Consider the following 23,002-nt stretch of genomic DNA (forward strand, 5'->3'; position numbering starts at 1 on the left):
GACAGAATTTCATTCAGCAGTTCAGTTATTTCACTAAGCTATTACATAACTGGGCTTTAATCTGGATCATTGAATGGTCATGCTCCTGCGTATGTACATAAGCATATACAGTAATGGGATGACTTTACTACTTATTCCGTAATGTCCTCGGTACAAATTCCTTTTTTATGTTCATACGAACAAACACTCATGTAAATGAATTATATATCACAGGCTAGTGTTTTGGTAAATGGCCCTTCAGGGCAGAAAAACAGGGACGTAAACAGATTGGGGTCCATATTTATAGCCACAACATTTACAATATGCGGCCTTCAATATACTGTGGACATTGAAACACAAAACGTTGCCCCATAGGTAGTTGGTTTTGTAAAGAGATATTTGGTAAAAAAAAAAAACCTAAAGAATAATATTAAAATGTAAACAAAAATGTAAACATGTTTTAAGTTCAAGGATAACCCATAACAAAAAATGTTAATCTTCTAAAAATTTGCTGCTCCAGTGTATAGGGTGGTACTCCTGAAAGCTATGTGCCTGGCATCAATGTGCAATTAGTGCATACCCCTGTGGAACGCAGATTAGCCACTGATTTCAAATGGAGGCATGCCCATTTCGATCCTATGTGAGCCATAACAGCTTTTTTCGGTGGCTAAGAAAAACATTATTGATTCATGTCGACAATAATTCTATGATACATGCTATTAAAAAGTTAAGGTGCAGCCCTGCAATTACTCTTAGAGCAGTGAGGGGGGCACTTTCCCCAATAAGACATCAGTGTGAGGGTCACCACACATTTGAAACCATTGGTGTTTGACAGCACGATGACGATGGGGGCTGTTTTCACATGTTGTGAATTGTCGGCGGTTGCACGTCAGGGCAGAACTAAAGGCCACCAGGGGCCGCAGTGGCCCGTGGGCCTTGCAATGAAGAACACTGCTTTAGAGGTTATTCTTGGTGTACTCTTCCACACTGGCCAGACGTCGTGGAAGAGGTGGGAGTACCCACACTTCACCCCACCGCACGTATTTATATCACAAGTCCGGTGTGCTCAGCAATTCACCATGGCAAGCGTCTCCCCTACATGCCACGCTCATTTTTCCGTTTCATTTTATTTTTCAGACCTGTGCGAACCAATCACCCTGGAGTGGTGCCTGAACCAGCCGTATAACGCCACGGGTTTCCCTAACGCCCTGGGCCACGGCACGCAGGCCTCCGCTGCTGCCAGCTGGGAGGCCGAGCTTTTGCAGGCCCTAACCCACACCGCCTGCCATCCGCACATGACCTTCCTCAGCTGCGCCCTGCTCCTGCCAAAATGCAAGCCCAACTCCAGCCACAAAATACTTCCCTGCCGGTCCGTGACTCCCCTCCTCCACCCCCCACCCCCCACCCCGCTCCCCCGCATCAGAGACGGGAGTTCCTCGGCCAAAATTAGAATCAAACCTACGTAGCATCCCTTGGAACTGTTGACCTTCAACGTGTTTCTTAAATGCCTCTCTGTCACTTGTGAGTAATGCGCTAAAAGTTTATTAGAATTTGTAGCGACGATGCACTGTCTCTTGAGGACATGTACTGTACGTCACGTTCTGATAAAAAAAACAAGGAAGAAAAGTCACCCACGCGCATGGGTCCTTTAACGCTTTGCAATGTCAATTTGTCCTTGGGGGTATATGATTGTTTAATGAATGCGTACAATCTGCATTGATATGGATCGTAAATATGGGCATTAGAGTAAAAAAATGGAACAAAAACTGAAAAATGCTGAGAGATGCATGCGTGCGAATGGTTATGCTTGCAGTTACACTCATAGACCGATAGATGGACACTTGGATTCGAGAATATATGCGAGCTACAGACGTAAAATTGACGGTTCTGAGCTCGTGTACTTTTCACACTAATAGCATAGCTTTTGTCCAAAATGGAAAATGCTATTAAGCAACATATTTGTGATGTCCTTATGAAAAGTCTGCAAGGATGTGTCAGGAGCTCACTGGCTGTACTGTTATTTCCTGGCAAACTTGCAGACCAGGAGATTTGAGAGTTTTACCGATGTACATGATCCACCAATCCTTTCCCTCACCAAGCCTTGTTTATTCAGGTGCTCCATCGATTTAATGTTTGACTCTAAAATATAAGTAAGAAAAAGGTTGCACATAGAAGAATACCTGATGCAGGCAATGATGACAAGGAAACTGGAACTACTTGGACATACATTTAGGATGGACAACAGGGGAATTAAAAGTGTGTTGTTGGGAAAAATGTAAGGAACTGGAAAGAGAGAAAGACTCAATAGAGAATGGTTTGACGACTACATAAGAAGATATTGGTGCCAGAAAGATGTGGCACTACTTGAGCATATTGGCACAAGACAGAGGAAAGCGGAAATAAATTATAAAATGTGCAGTGGACACCGATGGGATATCTGCCCATGGATGATGATGTAAGATATTCAGATTATAAATGTGTTTATCTAGCTGGCATTTAAGCAGAGCACCTGACTTACAATCGGAAGATCCTGACTTTAAAATCCCATTTTGGGGTTGACTCAACCTCTGCCTGGGAGGTTTATTTTATTTAGTTTCACCCAGCGTGAGACCTCAAGAGACCACGATAGTCTCATAGTCTCATTTGCAAGAGTGACCTGAGGCATTAGTCTGCCAGTAAGGGGTGTGGGGTGGGGGTATGATAGCTGCTACGTGTAATCCCAATTGAGTAATTTGCGGGTAATGTTCGATTTTGGCAACGTTTGACAATGACGCCAACACCAAATATGAACCGTTTTCTTACAAATTATGTCAGGGGATCATTATCGCGTTCACCGCGAAGCAGACGGAACGTTTGGTTATGGCTCCTGCAGGAACGATCTGGAAGCAGCAGCGGCGCTCATGCTAAGCTGTTTCAGGCACCATGGGAATGAGCAACGCGAGTGTACACTTTGATGAGAAACAGAATCGAGCACCCTCAGTCAAAAATACCTGACACGCGGCCAATAAAAAAAACCTTCACAATAACACAGCATCCAGGAACATTGGTGCACCAGAAATCTGGTCTTTGAGCTGATACTCATCTTTATTGGTGACCCTCAGCCTGTGGTGGAAATATCACATTACTATGGTAGGAAATAGTCAATAGGACAGCCGCTGTTGATTTAGACCCATGTTAATTATCACTGAAGAGATAATGGTCTGAGTCTATCACGGCCAAGTTTCAAAAAGACAACCTCCCGATTGTGAGTTAAGTGCTTTGCCACGTGTCACCTGTGACGAGGTCATAATAATAATAGTAGTTGCTGTATAATTAACGATTATCATCATCACGATCCATGGGCAGATAGCCCGTAGGTGTCCACTACACATTTCGTAATTGTTTCCACTTTCGTCTTTCTAGTGCCAATATGCTCAAGTAGTGCACATCTTTCTGACACCAATCTCTTCTGTCGTCAATTAACAATATTGGTGTGTAAAGCACCGAACCTTTTTCTTCCGATATCAGGAAGCCACTGGAGCGATGCACTTTTAAATCTAGATTGAAAACTAATTTCATTAGAACTTATTTTTGTCTTTTAATGTGTTGTCCCCCCCCCCCCCTGCACGGTTGGCTACGTACGGTGCGAAAGAAGTTCAACATACAGTAACACACATGCAACTTGTGTCCACAAACTAATGTGGGCGCCGGTCTCACGACGGAGGCCTCTCTGTGCGTAGGTCCCTGTGCGAGGAGGTGCGAGGCAGCTGCGAGAGGCACCTCTTGAACGTCGGCTTGAGCTGGCCCCCTGAGGCCGAATGCGGGCGTCTGTCTCAGTGGGGGCCGCCGGACGCGTGCCTCCTGCCGGACGCCAGCAACGCGGACGGTGAGAGGGGGTGGGGCGCCGTGCGTGCTGCTGGACGTCTGTGAGAAAAAAAGCTTCGTAAAGCTTTTAAGATCAGAATAGGTTGTACCCTTTCTGGCGATAAAACAGGAGGTGTTAAGACGTTCACACACCGAATATGAACCGTTTGCAAGGAATCGAGTTCGCATTAACCACACGTACTTCTGATGAACATGCAAACCAAATAGAAACCTTCTGATTCCTTGTAAAATGTTTTTATTTGGTGTTTGAACATCTTAACAACTGTTTTATTGCCAGAAAGGGTAAAACTTATTCTTATTTTTTCATACTTTAATACTGACAAGAAAGGTCCCATTTTGGAGCTGCTCACCCCGAGCTATACAGTGAGGGGAAAAAAAGTATTTGATCCCCTGCTGATTTTGTACGTTTGCCCACTGACAAAGAAATGATCAGTCTATAATTTTAATGGTTTGGTTTATTTGAACAGTGAGAGACATAATAACAACAACAAAATCTGGAAAAACGCATGTCAAAAATGTTATAAATTGATTTGCCTTTTAATGAGGGAAAAAAAGTATTTGACCCCCTCTCAATCAGAAAGATTTCTGGCTCCCAGGTGTCTTTTATACAGGTAACGAGCTGAGTTTAGGAGCACACTCTTATAGGGAGTGCTCCTCATCTCAGCTTGTTACCTGTATAAAAGACACCTGTCCACAGAAGCAATCAATCAATCAGATTCCAAACTCTCCACCATGGCCAAGACCAAAGAGCTCTCCAAGGATGTCAGGGACAAGATTGTAGACCTACATAAGGCTGGAATGGGCTACAAGACCATTGCCAAGCAGCTTGGTGAGAAGGTGACAGCAGTTGGTGCGATTATTCGCAAATGGAAGAAACACAAAAGAACTGTCAATCTCCCTCGGCCTGGGGCTCCATGCAAGATCTCACATCGTGGAGTTGCAATGATCATGAGAACGGTGAGGAATCAACCCAGAACTACACGGGAGGATCTTGTCAATGATCTCAAGGCAGCTGGGACCATAGTCACCAAGAAAACAATTGGTAACACACTACGCCGTGAAGGACTGAAATTCTGCAGCGCCCGCAAGGTCCCCCTGCTCAAGAAAGCACATATACATGCCCGTCTGAAGTTTGCCAATGAACATCTGAATGATTCAGAGGACAACTGGGTGAAAGTGTTGTGGTCAGATGAGACCAAAATGGAGCTCTTTGGCATCAACTCAACTCGCAGTGTTTGGAGGAGGAGGAATGCTGCCTATGACCCCAAGAACACCATCCCCACCGTCAAACATGGAGGTGGATACATTATTCTTTGGGGGTGTTTTTCTGCTAAGGGGACAGGACAACTTCACCGCATCAAAGGGACGATGGACGGGGCCATGTACCATCAAATATTGGGTGATAACCTCCTTCCCTTAGCCAGGGCATTGAAAATGGGTCGTGGATGGGTATTCCAGCATGACAATGACCCAAAACACACGGCCAAGGCAACAAAGGAGTGGCTCAAGAAGAAGCACATTAAGGTCCTGGAGTGGCCTAGCCAGTCTCCAGACCTTAATCCCATAGAAAATATGTGGAGGGAGCTGAAGGTTCGAGTTGCCAAACGTCAGCCACGAAACCTTAATGACGTGGAGAAGATCTGCAAAGAGGAGTGGGACAAAATCCCTCCTGAGATGTGTGCAAACCTGGTGGCCAACTACAAAAAAAACGTCTGACCTCTGTGATTGCCAACAAGGGTTTTGCCACCAAGTACTAAGTCATGTTTTGCAGAGGGGTCAAATACTTATTTCCCTCATTAAAATGCAGATCAATTCATAACATTTTCGACATGCGTTTTTCTGGATTTTTTTTGTTATTCTGTCTCTCACTGTTCAAATAAACCTACCATTAAAATTATAGACTGATCATTTCTTTGTCAGTGGGCAAACGTACAAAATCAGCAGGGGATCAAATACTTTTTTCCCTCGCTGTAAATGCCCTGAAAGTGGCATTGTCTTTGTACTGTTCGCCTTTTGGCGTTCTCTGGTCTGACACTGGTGAAACTAAGACAATGCCATATTTTATCAGAGCATGTTTGTATGCATGCTCACCACAAGTACTGTGTGGTTCATGCAGACTTTATTCCTTGCAAAAAGGTATCTATTTGGTGTTTGAACATCTTAACACCTGTTTTATTGCCAGAATGGGTATAACGTATTCTTATTCTTTCATATCTGTACTGTCCTGTGATATCTTAACACCTGTTTTATTGCATGAAAGGGTAAAATGTATTATGTTTTTCATACTTGATCCTGGCAAAAAAGTTCCCTATGACAGAGCTTCGTCGATCATCGGATTGATTCCTCCTCCAGCTTAAATAAAGATTCTGATTCTGATTGTGATGGGAGCCGAGGGTGGACGCGAGTGAATTAGCTTCGCTGTGGTTTCCTCTCGCTGTAGTAACGGCACCCCCAACTAAATACTACACTACGCGTGCGGTGATTCAACTGTCTCCTCCATTCAACAATTGATTATTCTGTCTTGTTTCACAGTTTTCCTCCGTCTCACCGGTACCGTCTCATTTTTAACGCCTTTCATATCTGTACTGTTTTCATGGTCTAATTGAGTGTCTTGTCTTTATTCTGTCTAATTTTTATTGTGTCTTTCATTCGTACTGCATGTACTCTATGAACAATATTTACTATACTCTTTGGTTCTTTCGGTAAAGTCACGTAGGTATAAAATAAAATAAAAATAAATCACGACGTTTCGGGCGCAACACAAGCGTCCGTCATCAGGTGGGAAAACATGGTCTGCTGCTGAGGCAGACTGTTTTTAAGAGGTGTGGAATGGGTGTAGCCCAAGGGTCATAAAGAAGTGGCCGGGGCGAGTGATGTTAATGTGAGAAATTAGCATGTACCTGTAGAAAAGGAGGGTGAGCATGAGAGATCTAAGAGAGAGGCATAGATAGAGAGACACAGAGAGTCAGAAATAACAGCTGACATAGGCAGGTAGGATGGAAACATCAGTCAGTTAAGACTTTACCTAGTTAATAACGTCCTTCCAACGATTGCTCAGTTTGTACCCATCCTCTCGGTTGAAGTTGTGTCTGTGTTTATATATCTGGATGGCTTGGAAAAATCAATTTCGTGTGAGCCCACAGCATTAAAACAATGATCGGCAACAGCAGAGGTATTGGTCCTACTGTGTTTCAGATCTGCCTTGTGTTCACGAACGCGGTCCGAGACATGTCGTTTTGTTTCCCCAATGTAACTGCTGCCGCAACCACAACTCAGTTTGTAGACACCAGGGTATTTGCATGTCAGGAATCACATCCTGTACAGATGGGATTAAATCACGGATTTTGTGTACTGTGTTGAAACGAACCTGGATCTTGTGTTTGTTTAAGATTTTTTGAAATATTTTTGGTAACCCCTGCTATGTACGGTAAAGTGATGGTTTTGGTTGGATCCTCAGAAGGTTGTCTCCGCATCGCTGGGGAGACAGCTTTGCGGGTTGTACGGTCCGAGTATCTGTTCATCCTGAGGGCTTGGTGTACTGGCCTGGTGGTGCTGGTCGGAAATGTAACGGGCCCTATGATGTAGTGTTTTGATGAGGGAACTCTTCTGGGCTGGATGGTGGTGGGAGTCAGGCTTTAAATAGGCATCTGTGTGGGTGGCTTTCCTGTAGACCGAATGTCCCAACGAGCCATCAGGTCTCTTCTCGATCAAAACGTCCAGGAATGGTAGCTTGCCATCCTTTTCCACTTCCATGGTGAATTTGATAGACGGGTGTATGGAATTGACGTGGTTGAGAAATTGGTTCAGTGCTGGCAGGCCATGTGGCCAGATGACGAACATGTCATCTATGTATCTCTTCTACAAGGAAGGACGTAGATGCAAACCTACCGGCTACCTTCAGAGATTTGTTCATGAAGCCATCCAGATGTATAAACACAGACACAACTTCAACCGAGAGGATGGGTACAAACTTAGAAATCATTGGAAGGACGTTATTAACCAGGTAAAGTCTTAACTGACTGATGTTTCCATCCTACCTGCCTATGTCAGCTGTTATTTCCGACTCTCTGTGTGTCTCTCCCTATGCCTCTCTCTTAGATATCTCATCCTCACCCTCCTTTTCTACAGGTACATGCGAATTTCTCACATTAACATCATGCTAATCTCTCACATTAACAAAGCCACTTCCGTGCCCTCGAATTTCTCACATTAACAGCATGCTAATCTCTCATTAACATAGCCACTTCCGTATCCTCGTCTCGGAGGCCGCTTTCCTATCTTACAGTTATATGCTAATCTCTCACATTAACATCACTAGCCCCGCCCACTTCTTTATGACCCTTGGGCTACACCCATTTCAAACCTTTTAAAACAATCTGCCTCAGCAGCAGACCATGCTTTCCCACCTGATAACGGACGCTTGTGTTGCGCCCGAAACGTCGTGATTTATTTTTATTTTATACCTACGTGACTTTACCGAAAGAACCAAAGAGTATGGATTCCTGTAGTCACGAAAGCTTCAAATCTAGACTTTACTATCTTGCTCAAGTCCCTGTACTGGCTGTATTGTATATGCTGTGTCTTATCTCTCCTTTCCCATTGTATACTTTTTTAGTCTGCAGTCCTTTTTTGTCCTGTCTAGTTCATTTTGATCATTACCCTAAATGAGAAATCTGCATAATGTGTATGATATATAAATAATCGAATAGATGAATCTGTCGTGAGCACAGGAGTTGGGTTAAGCTCTTGCATTCATACCAGATACACCCTAGGGAAATGTTTTACAAACTAAGCCAAAGTGATCTTACAAAGCATAAATATAGTTGTATGTATCATACACGGTGTTGAAATCTTAATTACCTCGCCTGTTGTGCAGGAGGTCGTGGGTTCGATCTCAACCCTGACGATGCCTGTATTTTTCAAGTTCGCAGTATTTGGCTGCTGGAAATGTCCACGTGATAATCCACTTCGTTGAGCTATCATTTGTGGCCAGGTGGCTTCTGAAAAATAGCTATATATCTCAGTGGGTCTCACCTGGCAAAATAAATGTCGTCTATAGTTTGACATATTTGTTTGCATTGATTTGTAAGGTCAGGCAAAGGTGCCACAAGCTGTTGTCTCTTGATTCTGTCAGTGTGCTCTTTGACCTTGATAATCACTTTACAATGAAGAATTCATTGAACTTCTGTATCACTTATCTCAGCTGCCTTTCTGCTACCACACAGCCAGAAATATCCACAGCGTAATCCTTGCCGGATCGTACCGTGCTCAAATAGAGCAGCCTCTGCATTATTCGGGGCACTGACATTCACAACACAATACAGATTTGCTCAAAATCAAAATGGATCTCATCATTTGCTTTTATTTGTATGCTCTGCACCTGCTATGAACTGTGACGTTGATCGATAGAAGTAGTCGTGTATTAGCTCAAAACTCAAAACAGGACTGACATTTAGGTTACATGTAAATGCCATATACCTCTGTGATTTTGAACTATGGAACGCTTGAGAAAAACAATTCATTGAGATTTGTATTTGGGAAAAAACAATGTATTTTGGAATCGTTACATGAATCACATTGTTTGTTGTAGTTCTGTGGATTTTAGAATAGCCTGGCCTATGTACTCATATGGGTTCATGCATAACTAGTTATACATAACAGCAAAACACGGTATAATTTGAGTAAGTTCGTTATACTTCTAAAGAATAACGTTCACATGGATGTGCAATGTTGGCAAAACGGCGAATTATAGCAGCGCTGAATATTTAGTGCATATTAGTTTTATTGTATTTATGTTTTAACATCGCATTTCTGCTGCTGTATGCAGTCTGTTCACACTGGGGAGGTCAAGGGGTGCCAGAGGGAGCCTTTCTGCTGACGACACGTTTTCAGATCCTCCGGCAATAAAGCCAAAGTTTACTGACTTCCTGGGTAATACTTCTTCATAAATCCTGCACAGGCCTTCTTTGACAAGCGAATCTTTGAGCATAGCGCAGTTCCGAAACGTAAAAATGTGAACGAATGGCCGCCTGGTGTACGATTCGAGCAACCAACTCCATTGGGTCAGAACACGTCTGCTAATGGAGGCTGCGACGTTTTCGGTTCAAACGGCCCAGCTACCAAGGGGTCCCGATGCATTAACAGACATGGTCAAGAGATGGCAGTAAAGTCGTTCAGGAAACGTGGATTCTTGAGTTGCGAGCAGGTGTTACACACACGGCATACTTATTTGACGTGGTGGCACATTTTTTTGTGCACATCGTCTTGTTTTTATTGAAAAGTGTTTCTCAATATACATACCTTCTCTGTTGTCATTCGAATGCCTCTGTAGTAATATCTGCTAACAATGTAGGGGAAACATTTTTATTCTAATTATTTCGGTGTCTAGAATTAAATGTCTTCGTCTTTAAAAAGGCAGTATAATAGATGCACCCAGTGATATGCTCGCAACATTAATACTCGAATGTGCTGTTGTAGGTAAATATATAGTACATATATAAAGAGTGTTATCAAGGAATGTTGGCTTTATGGACATTACAGTTATGCAAGGGTATGGATGAGGGATGGGGATTTGGTTATCTGTGAAAGGCAGCGTTGGCCCAGTTTCATTTTTTTCTCTGCTCTTTGTCTGCGGCATCACAGCCTGCGGAAATGTCCACGGTGTTCCACTTCTCCCCTGGGATTTCGCACCCAGCTGTGGGTCTGTCAGCCCACTCCTCTCTATGTGACTGCAGATAACTGGAGCGGTCAATTCACCGTAAGGGAAATAATTGTGGAGCGGTTCAGCCTCGCAGATAATAATAGTTGTGGATAAGGGAGTGAACAGATAAGAGTAGTATCGTATTTCATGCTTTAAAAATACTATTTGACCGGTTATAAAATTAAAGATACAACGTTTAAGCTTGTGATATATGTAAGCTGTTAGAATATTGATATTATTATTTGAATTTATAGCATTTTCATTACATTTTTTATGTGATTAATATTTTTCACATTTTGGCATTGAACATTTGTATTCCTTCCATGGCCCTGCACAATGTGTTTGCACGTTGTCTTGGCAAGCTCTGACCAGGTTTTAATAATGAGCTTAACGTTTCAACGCCCATATGCAAGGCAAGAAATATGTCAGTTATTAGGCGGTGTGGCTTCCCAGAAAATCCATGCTGCTACACAGAGGAGCATAAAAGATACTCACGCTTGCTTGCGGGCTCCATTGTAACTCATACCATAGCATTGCAGGAGGGACAGCTTCTGGATTTCATAAAATTGAAGGCACAACCCGCACCTTGAATGAGCACGGTTGGCTACGTACTGTGCGAAAGAAGTTAAACATACGTATGTTTGAATATTAAAGGGTGGTCCAGTCTAACCTTGTGGTAAATAGCCTATTGTACTCATGAATAATAACGCAGTTGTTATGAGGGAATGTTGGATTTTTGGACATTATGGCGAGGTGCCCCCTGCAAATGCCTGCTAATGCCTCTGCTGCTAGAAGGGCCTCCAGGAGAGGGCTATATGTAAAAACCCCTTTGTAGGGTATTCTGCCCTATTCTTCCACACTGGTCAGATGTCTTGGGAGAGGTGGGAGCACCTACACTTGACCTCACCACACGTGACCTGCCCATCAACGAACTGGCGTACACGTTTCGGGCGGCACTGTGGCAAGATGTTACCTCCCTCGCCTGCTATGCAGGAGGTCGTGGGTTTGATCCCGACCCTGATGCCTATATATTTGGAGTTTGCATGTTCTCCCCTTGGTCGTGTGCATTTTTATCCAGGTCCTCCGGTTTTTCCCCCCACATTAAGAAACATGCGTTTCGAGTATTTGGCTGCTATAGCTCCCAACATAAGCCACTTCATTGAGGTATCAATTGTGGCCAGGTGGCTTCTGAAAAGTTTGAAAATGTTTTCATCGTTTATTCCGCTGTGTGAACAGAGGCAGGAAGGGGATTTAAGATACTTAATTATACGAGAGGAGTGTCACTTTTATCATATAGAACGCAGTAATAGCGTGGATTCTCCGAATCACCCTGAACTTGATGATTCCGAAATCATCCTCGTGTGTGCTTATGGGGTCTTGCGTTCTGCCTTCATAGGTGCCCGCTAACAGCACTTGCCCCTCCAGTTTATACGGGGAATCTTTTTCTTTGTGTTCATATAATCTTGCCACCATTTCCCATCCCCAATCACTCGGCATGTCACATTGTAATTCTCTCGCGAGGAAGCCATTCTGTAACTGTGACTGATGATAACGACGATGACAGGGACACGCACAGTGGCACAATTCCCCTGTGACATACACACACACAGAGACCGATGTGCTGCCAGCAGCACCCCCCCTTCGTCCCCGACGAGCGAGCCGTGCCTGGCGCCTGCGTGTCTTTCAGCCCGGTGCTCTCCGCTGCTGCACTTTCGCTGCGCCTCGGGCCGCTGCGTGTCCGCCGCGCGGCGCTGCGACTCGCGCAGCGACTGCGACGATGCGAGCGACGAGCAGGACTGCGGTACGTGCCACGCCCGCAATGCAGCAACGCTCACTGTTGCTACATCGGAGTCGCTGGGAAGGGGGGCACACTCTACTACAAGCAAACTCTTGATTTGAAAGTCTCTCTCCTGTAGTGGGGACACCACCACCATCAGCAACAGCTTCACTCAGCGCATCCTCCATCGATGATATACAACGGTGGCGAGATGTTAACTACTTCGCCTGGTATACACGAGGTCGTGGGTTCTATCCCAACCCTGACGCCTGTATATTTGTAGTTTGCACGTTTTTTTCCGTGGTCGTATGGATTTTTCTCTGGGTCGTCCGGATTTTCCCTCCATATTTAGAAACATGCGTCGAGAGTATTTAGCTGCTATACATTTCCACATTAAAAAATCCTATAAATTATTTTTATTTTACCAGGTAAGGCCCACTGAGCTGTGTAGTTTTTTTTACAAAAGCGATCTGGCTACAAATGATAGCTCAACGAAGTGGCTTATCATGTGGACATTTATAGCAGTCAAATATTGATAAACCACTTCGTTTAGCTATTATTTGTGGCCAGGTTAGTTTATATACCATAAGTGGTGCTTTGTGAAAAGTAATCGGTGTTTGTCAAGTTCCTGCTACAGGAATGTGGAATTTATACAACTGGTTCAATGCTATAACAATAGCCACGGCCTTTATTGAGTCACATCAATCATATTCACAAGTTCAAAATAAAGTGATATAATAATGAGAAATCAATTCCTAAACCTGCCACTTTTACGACAGTACGTGCCAACACAAATTCTGCAGAAAATTCATTTGAAAAATCAAATGAAATGGATCAAAGGCATTGATTGCTAGAAGCTCAAATGCATTTTGGGTGTCAATATCAACTGTCAATATTTTAGTTTGTTTAGGGTCCCTTGCGTGCAGCTGAAATAAATCTGTACATGAATTCTGTGCCAGATTTTTAGGAATATAAACTCACCGAGGTAAATTCTCATGCTCCGAGGAGGGAACTGTGGTAAGGATTGATATAAAGCATCCATCTTTATTACCTTTGAACCATCAAAAGCAGTGACAATGCTCCACAGTGCTCTATATTGATTTTAACAATAAATATATCCACAAAGTAGTGCAAGAATCCCACGTGAATAAAAAAATATGACCGTTTTAATTACAGTACTGTAATTGTATTTGCAAATGTGTAAATAATGTTTCAATGCCTTATTCGACTCAGAATAATATACTCCTGAATGCTGCGAATAAATCTAGAGTGAAAACTTTGTGTTTTAAAGATATTAGCTCCTTCATGCCTTCATGTCTTGTGCAATTATGAAACGTGTAGAGCCATCTCTGCGTTGCCGTAAATAATAAAGTTTGTCTTGTGCGGATTTATACGAGTTTGAAGTTCTCATAAATGAAGCTGCAGGCTTCACTTCAAGCGTAATAGATTGAGCGGTTAGCTCAGAATATCCTTGATGGATAAAGCAGTGTTTCGGAATACCCACTCTCCGCGTCGCTGCGTATGCTCCAGCTGCGTTCATCCAAATGAAAGGAAGTCCTCAACGTGGCGGCCCATGTTTCACAAGCCGAGGATTGTCCGGGACGGCAAGCATATAAATGAGGACAAAGCAATACACTTCACTTTAGAATTTTGCCACGGAACTCCCAGGGGACATTGTACACTAACGGAGGCAACCGTTATTGTGTTTCTACTATAGAGTGCGCTCAGAGAGGGATGTGGGAATGCCTCTCCGACAAGAGCTGCATCAATCTCGACATGCACTGCGACGGCTTCCCGGACTGCCGGGATGAGGAAGATGAGAAATTTTGCTGTAGGTTTGTGTTGTTGATGTATTACACTAAAGTATTACTGTCACGTTTCTGAAGGCGATTCCAAATACTCGTGTGTTGAGCTGTATATTGATACTGTATGTGCATATTCACAATATTAATAACCCCCCACATGCATCATTGCTCTGGCATTCGATTGTCGGCCACAATTTGCAAAGAGTTGTTTCACATTGTAAAAATAATAATCAAAACGCCTAAAAAAAATTGTTCAGCATAATTAAATATTATCTCTGAATATTATATTTCACATGAGGTCAATACGTTAAAGAAGCTGCAATTAATTGGTGCACTTCATTCAACGCAACCACAGTGCATTAAAGCTAGTCTTGTTGCATAATTGAGTGTCATTGACTGCATCGCCATTAACCCCTTTTGAACGTGGTTGATTGTAGACATTGGGAGACATTGCATTTTATGTAATAACTTAAAAAAGACGAATATTAAATTTATTCATACATGATTTTTCGGTTAGGCCACGTAATGATCTGACAACATTTGTGTTGTTAAGACTTTCACCACCCAATGTAGCCAACAATATTTACTGCAAGGGTTTAACTACGAGACTCTTATTATTACTGCAGCTCACTGACAAGTTGAATAACATGCCTAAAAAAACTAATACAGCGATTTTCTTGCAGTTAATATTGTTGTTAATATTTGTATGTAACATTGCAATGTATGTATGCATTTTTTACTTAATTCACACCATACATGCTAATTGGAGGTGTACGAAATGAAACAGATATGTGGATTTTTTTTTATTAAGATGTTGTTAGAAGTCAATCGTGACAGTTGTACCAGTTACACAAGCGGCCATCTTTACGTGACTTTACCGAAAGAACCAGAGAGTATGGATTCCTGCAGTCACGAAAGCTTCAAATCAAGATTTGTACCAGATATTGGATCTCTAGGTCTCCCCATAAATGTGAATAAAAAAAAAATCTCTGGATTTTTTTCTACACTGCTTTTGTCAGTAGCTGGCTATTAAACGACTAAACGATGTTGCCCACTCGTAAGAAATTTCAACAATTCTGTTATATTACTCCGATGAGCACGGTTGGCTACGTATGGTGCGAAAGAAGTTCAACAAACATACATATACGTAATAATCCGCATGTGGTTTTCTGGAATGGAAAAATCGCACAAACTGGAAAACGATGCTTAGATTACAAGTGGATGTATAAATACGTGATAAACAAGGAGTTGTTGATATTGAAAAAGAAACCAAACACAAAAGTGCAGCGTGCTTGGCCAGCTTTGGACTCCTCCCGCTCTCATAATTCATAATGCATGGCTTAGTTCGCCTCTCTGAATCTTAGGCATTCCCAGTGAATCGTGTGATTCCGAACCATGGCCGATCTTGGCTTAACAACTCGTGGACATATCAATGCCTTTCAAACCCTCGCCAATGGTGGAAACATTCTTTTTAACTGTCACTTAATGTCTTTGGAATTGCTTTTTTGTGTTTAGTTTGTTATCCTTCCCCCCACACCTCCGATTGTCAAGGTTGGCTACGTATAGTGCGAAACAAGTTCAACATACATACTATAAGAATAACAGAAGGGATCTGGAGTGAACACAGCAAAACACCCAATGATTGACTGCATGTTTGTGACACATCCAAGGTCCACGCTTGGCCACCATGCGGTGCTTCGCTGTTGTACCAACGCCGGTCTTTTGTGTGTTGCAGCCCAATGTGAGGTGGAGGAGATGGCCTGCCTGAACCACCAGTGTGTCCCACAGAGGGCCTGGTGTGACGGCGAGAGACACTGTGCAGACGGATCTGACGAATGGGACTGTGGTGGGTATCAACTTTGTGTCCTAAGGAGCTGTGGCATGGGCAACATGGTTGCGTGGGTCACATGGACCACATTAATCCCATTTGTTAAGCCAATTACTTTTACTGTAATGGTGGTGTTTCGGGGCCAATGAACGTATCATGTGAACGTGTATCATGTATCATCTGAGCTACCATGTCTTTTTAGGTGTGCACAGTAAGACAGTGGTTTCTGTTTTTGAAACTATCCAAACGCAACTCCCCTGTGAGGTTTTTAACTTTAGAAAAAAATCTGGCATGGCTTCTGTCGTTATTCCTAATCTTGAAGTCTCTCCTTGGATGCCTTGGTCTATTCCAGGCAGTAATCTTAAAGGAGCCCCACTGACAGAAATGTGCAGGAGCTTTTGTAGTCTGAGGCGATGTTGCTTTAAATTGCATGGTTTGCACACCGGGGCTTGATACATTTGTTATAGAGTGCAATTGTCTGCCAACTTTTGGAAAAAAATGGCCAAATAGGTAGAAAATATCAATTTAGCCATTTCATTCAGTCAAACGACAGTCGAAAAATTCCCTTTTGGCAACATGCGAGGGGACACCCTTAGTAAGTGCTATTAACATGACACCGCTGATGATTAAGAAAATTAATACCCATAAAAAAGCATTATTTTCTCATAAAGGCTTTGTGGGGAAACCTCAGGCATTTTTACATAAATAAGGTAAGCGGTAACACATTCTTATGACACCAGACTTTATGTAATACATTAGATATTTTGACCGCAGCAGGCTATGCGAGTAGTGTTTACATAACTCCACCTTGCGCTCAGCCTCCCCTTGATGGGCGCCTCTACTCAAGGCTTTCTTCACGTGGTGGGAAAATTCCAAACCAATGATAAATATAATCTCCTTGTTGGAGTCAGAATGATCTCTAGTCACAAGTTGGTTCCCCAACGCCCGGGCCCCCAACTTGTTTACATGAGTATTAATATTCCCTGCTGCCCTGTACATATACATTGATATTCATTGACGAGCTCGCAGTGAGATATAGTTTATTTAAAATGCACCAAGTCCTGAATTGGTATAATATACAGGCAGTCCTCGGATTACGAACCTAATTCGTTCCTGAGACCCGTACGTAAGTCGAACGGTTCGTAAGTCTGGACACAATACTGTAATGCACTATTTAAATGCCCATACGGTCAGTGTAACAATATAAAACAAATACTGTATAGTAAAAACTTATATTTTCACTTACCCTGGGTCCTGATGCTAGCTTGTACTGTCGTCGGAAGGGGGCAATGAGTCACCACCATTGCACATACACGGGGCATGCGCACACACAGACACACACACATCCCAATGACAACGATCCTCCGTGTAGCCTTAACCAGGCTGTTGGGGCAAGTTCTGTTTGCGAGTAGCGCCTATGAAGGCTGGCACGGTACACCAGGAGGTCAGTGACCAGCGCCACGCCCGGCCGCCTTTTCACGCCCCAGTGGTGATGTTTACACTCCACACCAGGTACTGGTGTTGGCCATGTGCAAGAATCGAACTCGGGTCGGTGCTTTCGTAGCGAACCGCGACACGACCGTTCCCCACACACACAGACATTGACTCATCGCGCGAGGCCGACTCATTACATCTCGCGGAGGATCGCTCCTCTGAACAAAATAGTTCCGCGGTTCAGTTTGCAATTGCAAGTTCGCGTTTTAAGTCATTTTTAAAAAATATTTCATGGAAGCTGGTTCGTAATTACGGTCGTTTGTAAGTTGGGCGTTCGTAAGTCGAGGACTGCCTGCAATTGCATTGTCCAAATTATAATTCTGATGTCCAATGTATCGGCAACTCATACAATGTTCAATGGTTAGTAAAATTATTTTCGCTCAATGTGAATCGCAAGTGGGCTAATACAAACCTGGTGGCTGCTTGTCCTCCCAGCGCTTGTAAACATGGTACGAGTTGCTCACTTCAGACTAATTTAAGCTGTTAGACAGGGCCGCACTGCCTACAGAGACCAATTAACATTCGCAAAAACTGACGTCCTCGTAGGCTCTACGGTATTTTAAACATGTGCAAGATGACATAAACTAGATGCCACGCCACCCCGTCCATCAACACGACGATCACGTGGGACAATCGGATGTCGTCTATTTCTCATTCGCGTGACCAATTTTGGGTAAAGTTTTTTCCACCGACATTCTGTTGTCAGCGCCTTCTACGAATATAGCAATGCCACAAATACGGTGCAATGCCACAAATACGGGCCATTGCTGTGTTTTTTTTACGATTGGTACATCACATTTTACCGTGGTTGGCTCTGGTACAACGATCTGGGGAGCGAGCGCTCAAATCCATAGCTGCTGCGCAAGCGGCGTACATCACTGCGCAATAATTTTTCATGCGGAAAGCGATGAAAATTATTTCTGCCTTGGCCAGCGTGCACATTAGCTGCTACGCCAATTAATAACCACATTAGCGTGCCTGAGCCCCCTTGTGGCACGGTACTGATGGATTGCGTATGCATTGTTTGTCACCATTCCATTACTGCAGCAACAGTAAACACTTGCCAGTGCCAATACACTGATTGAACAATATCACGTTTGTTTAACGGCAGAAACGATTACCAAGCGCTGCATTAATCGTTGATGAACGTGTTGTTTGTAAACGCCTAATTGGCAATGGTTCAGGCATGTGGTGGAGAGATTCGGGCATATGGCTTGCAATGGGAAGATTGATAATTTAAATCCCACTGGAGGTCAATTAATTATTTTGGGGTCAACACAACGATATTTATTTTGTGGGACGTTCACGCTGGCTGCCCTGTCGACAATCTCGCCCCCATCCTAGGAATCTTTCCAACACCAGCATCGCTCATTGGGCCATTAACAGAAGATAATTACAACCCCGTGCTTATTGTGTAATACACAATAATAAAACTCCGTTTAACACGGACGTTTATGCGAACGTATCTCAAGACGCCGTAGATACTGTGGGCATGTGTACATGACATGCATTGAGGGACACCTTTGCCAGTGCCGAGGTTTGTGAGAGGAAGACTGTGCTCGTATGGGATCACGGAAGCTGCCACTTGAGAGGTAAGAGTGGAACCAGAAGAGACGGGTGCCGGAATACCCATACAAGTTGTCTGTGGATGTGAAAACCAACAGTGGAACAAAAAAAAGTATAACTTATCAGGAAAATAAAAACGTTTTAACTCGTGCAATCTGTGATGTTTCGACCAGTGGGGATGTCGGACCACAACGCAGAGGTGACGCCTGGTCCCCGTAGCGAGCTGCTCGTCCACAGACACGCACAGTCGCGCCTGGTCTGCTCGGACGGGTGGGGTGCGGCGCTCAGCCACTTGGCCTGCGCTCAGATGGGTTTCTGGTGAGAGTGGAACACTTGGTGACTCGGCAACACCGATTCACACGCACACACACCCACCCATACACACATAAAGAGAAATATCCTCCTTGTAGTCTTTAACAGAATATTGGAGCAAGCGCTGTTTGCAAGTACTGTAGTACCCATGAAGGTTGAAACGGCACACGAGGGGGTGGGTGGCCAGCACCACGCCCGGCCGCCTTTGTCTCCCTAAGTGGCGATGTTTATACATCGCACCAGTCACTCATTTGAGGCTGAGTTGACCTAGGGGAGGAAGGCCTAGGACCGGTTCAGATAATCGTCACCATGGTTGGTGGCCGTGAGCGGGAATCGAACTCGGGTCGCCGGGTTCGTAGCGCAGCGCACTAACCACTACACTACCGCTCCCCACACACACAAAGACAAATATCCCCCATGTTGGTGCAAGTGCTGTTAGCGAGTAGCAACTCCACACACATACACATCCAGACGTTAAAAAAAAATCGCTAAACACAAATGACACGCAGCTCGGTCTTTCAGCGTAGGCTGACTGGCGAGCGGGAAGATCCAAGCAACGTGAAAACGGGACGGGGCAGAACCACACGTGGCCCGGCAGTCTGTTGTACACAGCGACAACACAGAGACTTTACATAGACTGGTAAATAGCTGATTGTATAGGCATCTAAGCCGTTGGCATTCAGTAGGTGGACTGTATAGGTCTTAAAGAGTATATTTCAGTAGCAATTATTGTCGAGTCATATCTTGCTTTGACATGTTTTCATGCTTGTTTTCAGCTCAAATTTCTTAATTTGTTTGAGAACACACAATGCGATTACGTCAACATTGTTTATTAAGTTACAGAATGAATCTCCCTGAGATTTGGTGATCATTAAAATAAATGCTCTCTTTACTCAGAATTCACCCTTTGTTCGAGAACCCCTCGATCACCCCTCTTCCATAGAAACATATAACCAGGTCAAATATAACTGTGCACAAGCAGATACAATTATTTAAACATTTTCGTAAAAGCTCTTGGGCGTAAATATAGTCCAATGTTAAATTCAACATTAACATGTGATTCACACTCTGCTATCATTTAAAACATGTGTACGGTGTATTTTTGTAAATCCTGCTGCAGTGAACTGCATACAGCAGGTTCTGCCTGGCAAGTCTGAGCGTGGGGCTAAAGAGTGACATTGTTGTCAGTGTAGTACAATATTACAATTGACAAAGCCTCTTTTCCTGTCCCTCTGAAACTGATGCAGTGTGTACTGTCTACCAAATATGTTACGGGCTCTATAAAATCACGTTTGATCCATAGCTGCCAGTTCTAAATATAATTCTGTAGACACATCATCACTGTGACTGTGCTGGTCAACTAGATTATATTGTGCAAAATCTAAAGTTGAAAGCTCTAAGCACGTAACACTAAGTATAGTTGACGTAGCGTATAAAGTGCAGCTGTCTTGTGGAAATAACCATGTGGGAAAAATGTGACGTTCTTGTTCAGCTATTTTTTCCTACACAATATTCTACACTTTGCTGGACCACAGCCAACACTCGTGTCTGAAATGTGCAAAGTGCAAGCCTGTTAATGCTGGCACAGCTGAACAGCATGGAGAGTTGTAACTTACATTACAAGAGGAAACTGCTAAAGTAAGCCATGCACTGTAGCCATTAAGACCCTTAACCATTATTTATGAGGGCAGACCAATGTGTGTGGATCGCATAGCCCAAATACCAAGTAATAATAATTAAAATCTACATTCAAATTCCCTCAAAATTACCAAAAAATATTAATATTATGATTGTCAAGCTGTGGACATATATCTTGTGAATCCGATAACACGATAAGTTGTTATGTTTGATATCTCAAATAGCATTGATTGGTATTTTGTTGTTGTTGTTCTGTTGACGTTGTTGTTTTCCAGGGGCGAGGCAGACACCCGCTTCCTTCAAAGGGCAGTGAGGAAGAAATTCTTGCCTCCTCTGCACCTGACACCTGGATGGCATCAGACAAACACCAGCACCGTTCAGGCCGCCCTGGCAGAGGGGTGAGTATTTGCTGATGCAGCCCCTCCCCACGCACGGGCGTGAAGGCAAGGTGACCCCGCATTCGTTTCCAAACCACCCGTGCCATATTGCTTTAAACGTATCACCATGCCTCTGGTTGCCTAACTTGCTCACACACCTGGTTGCAGGCAGACCAAAAAGTGGCTTATCATGTGAAAATGAATAGCAGCCAAATACTCTGAACGCATGTTTTTGAATGTGGAGGTAAAAACCGGAGGACCCAGAGACAAATTCACGCGACCACGGCGATGACATGCAAACTCCAAATATACAGGCGTCGGGGTCGGTTTCGATCCCACGACATAATGTATACCAGGCGAGGTAGTTAACATCTCGCAGGCAGTCAAAGTGTCACCATCCCCAAATGAGCAATTGGTCATTCCTATCTGCACTCCCGACCCTGAACCATTGGTGAAAATTGCATATGCAATGGAGAGGAACAAATCTTTCTACAGCGTACACTCCCACAGATAAATAGCAAATGACAAACGGCACGTACTACAGATGTGTTCATATTGCAGAGGTACAATTTTCCGGTGGTTGCTCTGGGCATAAAATGCAGGTGCTCCACTCACCTGCTGCGTAAGCTTCCATCACTCGATGCAGAAACTCGCAGATTCACACATCTCGGCCTGTGTATACAGCTGTATATTTAGAAATAAGAATAAGAATAAAACATTGTTGCTGTGAAGAATTTTATATTTGTGAGAAAGATCATTCCCAAAACTTGAAATCAGGCAATCGGAATCGGTAGATATATTCAAGCCTGCTTTGAAAACCCATCTCTTCACTGTGGCCTTCCCTCTTTAGTTTGGAGGATTGCCCCTGGTTCTGTTTTTGTTCCCTGCTTTTCATGCATTGCGCATTGGAATCCTAGGATTTATTTCAGAATCAGAACTCTGTCTGTTGTTGTATCATCCTCAAATCTTGTAAGTCAATTTTAACCCACTTCCCAATGTCGTATCGACTGCAAACTTGGTATACGTATGTCATACTGATGACAATACTATTTTCTATCATAAAAAATAAAAGATATATATTTTAAGCAATCTTTTTTATATCTTATGTTTCGGCTTGGGTCTAATTGTCCACGCTCAACTCACATTGGCTGTAAATCACCACGGCCCCCTTACGTTGTGGCAAGCTTCGGGGCCACTTCCTGGAGTCGTGGAGTTCTGCCATTACTCGTACGGTACATTTCATTAAAGCATGTTGAAAAAAAAGTATTTTTAAATATTATTGATTTATTTCAATTGCCACCTTTATCTCCCTAGGGTTCCATGTGACAGCGAGAGCGTAGTGTCTGTTATCTGCCACAGAAATGGTGAGTTTAAAAATGTAACCATGTACATGTAGGCACTGTTTTACTCTTAATATTTCATGTGCAATAGAAATGCTCAACTCGTGGTGCTTGTGGAGGGCTCATACAGTACATGCCTAGAGGTTGTTTTGAATATTAACACACTTATTCAATTCAGCTTGCAGTTCAGTTTCTTGAAAAAAAATGTCAAGATCTGCCTAAAAACGTAATTGTTAAAAAGGCCTGCAGTTGTGAGTTTACTACATACTCAACATAAATCTGAGTACACTATTACCATTTGTGCAATGTGAGGTATGAGTGA

At 43.4% G+C, this 23,002-nt stretch overlaps 1 protein-coding gene across 3 annotated transcripts in view; it reads left to right on the top strand.

Annotated features, from left to right (window-relative positions):
• The window catches only part of CORIN (corin, serine peptidase), a 57,547-nt gene that overhangs the window by 19,332 nt on the left and 15,213 nt on the right, over positions 1 to 23,002 (top strand). For all 3 annotated transcript variants that reach the window (XM_076067892.1, XM_032956747.2, XM_076067893.1), the window contains exons 11-18: positions 1,117 to 1,348; positions 3,699 to 3,844; positions 12,231 to 12,344; positions 14,038 to 14,151; positions 15,861 to 15,971; positions 19,187 to 19,331; positions 21,239 to 21,361; positions 22,655 to 22,704. In XM_076067892.1, coding sequence (XP_075924007.1) covers positions 1,117 to 1,348; positions 3,699 to 3,844; positions 12,231 to 12,344; positions 14,038 to 14,151; positions 15,861 to 15,971; positions 19,187 to 19,331; positions 21,239 to 21,361; positions 22,655 to 22,704 — 1,035 coding nt within the window. The remainder of the gene's footprint in view (positions 1 to 1,116; positions 1,349 to 3,698; positions 3,845 to 12,230; positions 12,345 to 14,037; positions 14,152 to 15,860; positions 15,972 to 19,186; positions 19,332 to 21,238; positions 21,362 to 22,654; positions 22,705 to 23,002) is intronic.

The sequence above is a fragment of the Petromyzon marinus genome, chromosome 18 (genome assembly GCF_048934315.1).
Source record: "Petromyzon marinus isolate PM22_M1 ecotype Great Lakes invasive population chromosome 18, UKy_Petmar_22M1.pri1.0, whole genome shotgun sequence".
Lineage (NCBI taxonomy): Eukaryota > Metazoa > Chordata > Hyperoartia > Petromyzontiformes > Petromyzontidae > Petromyzon > Petromyzon marinus.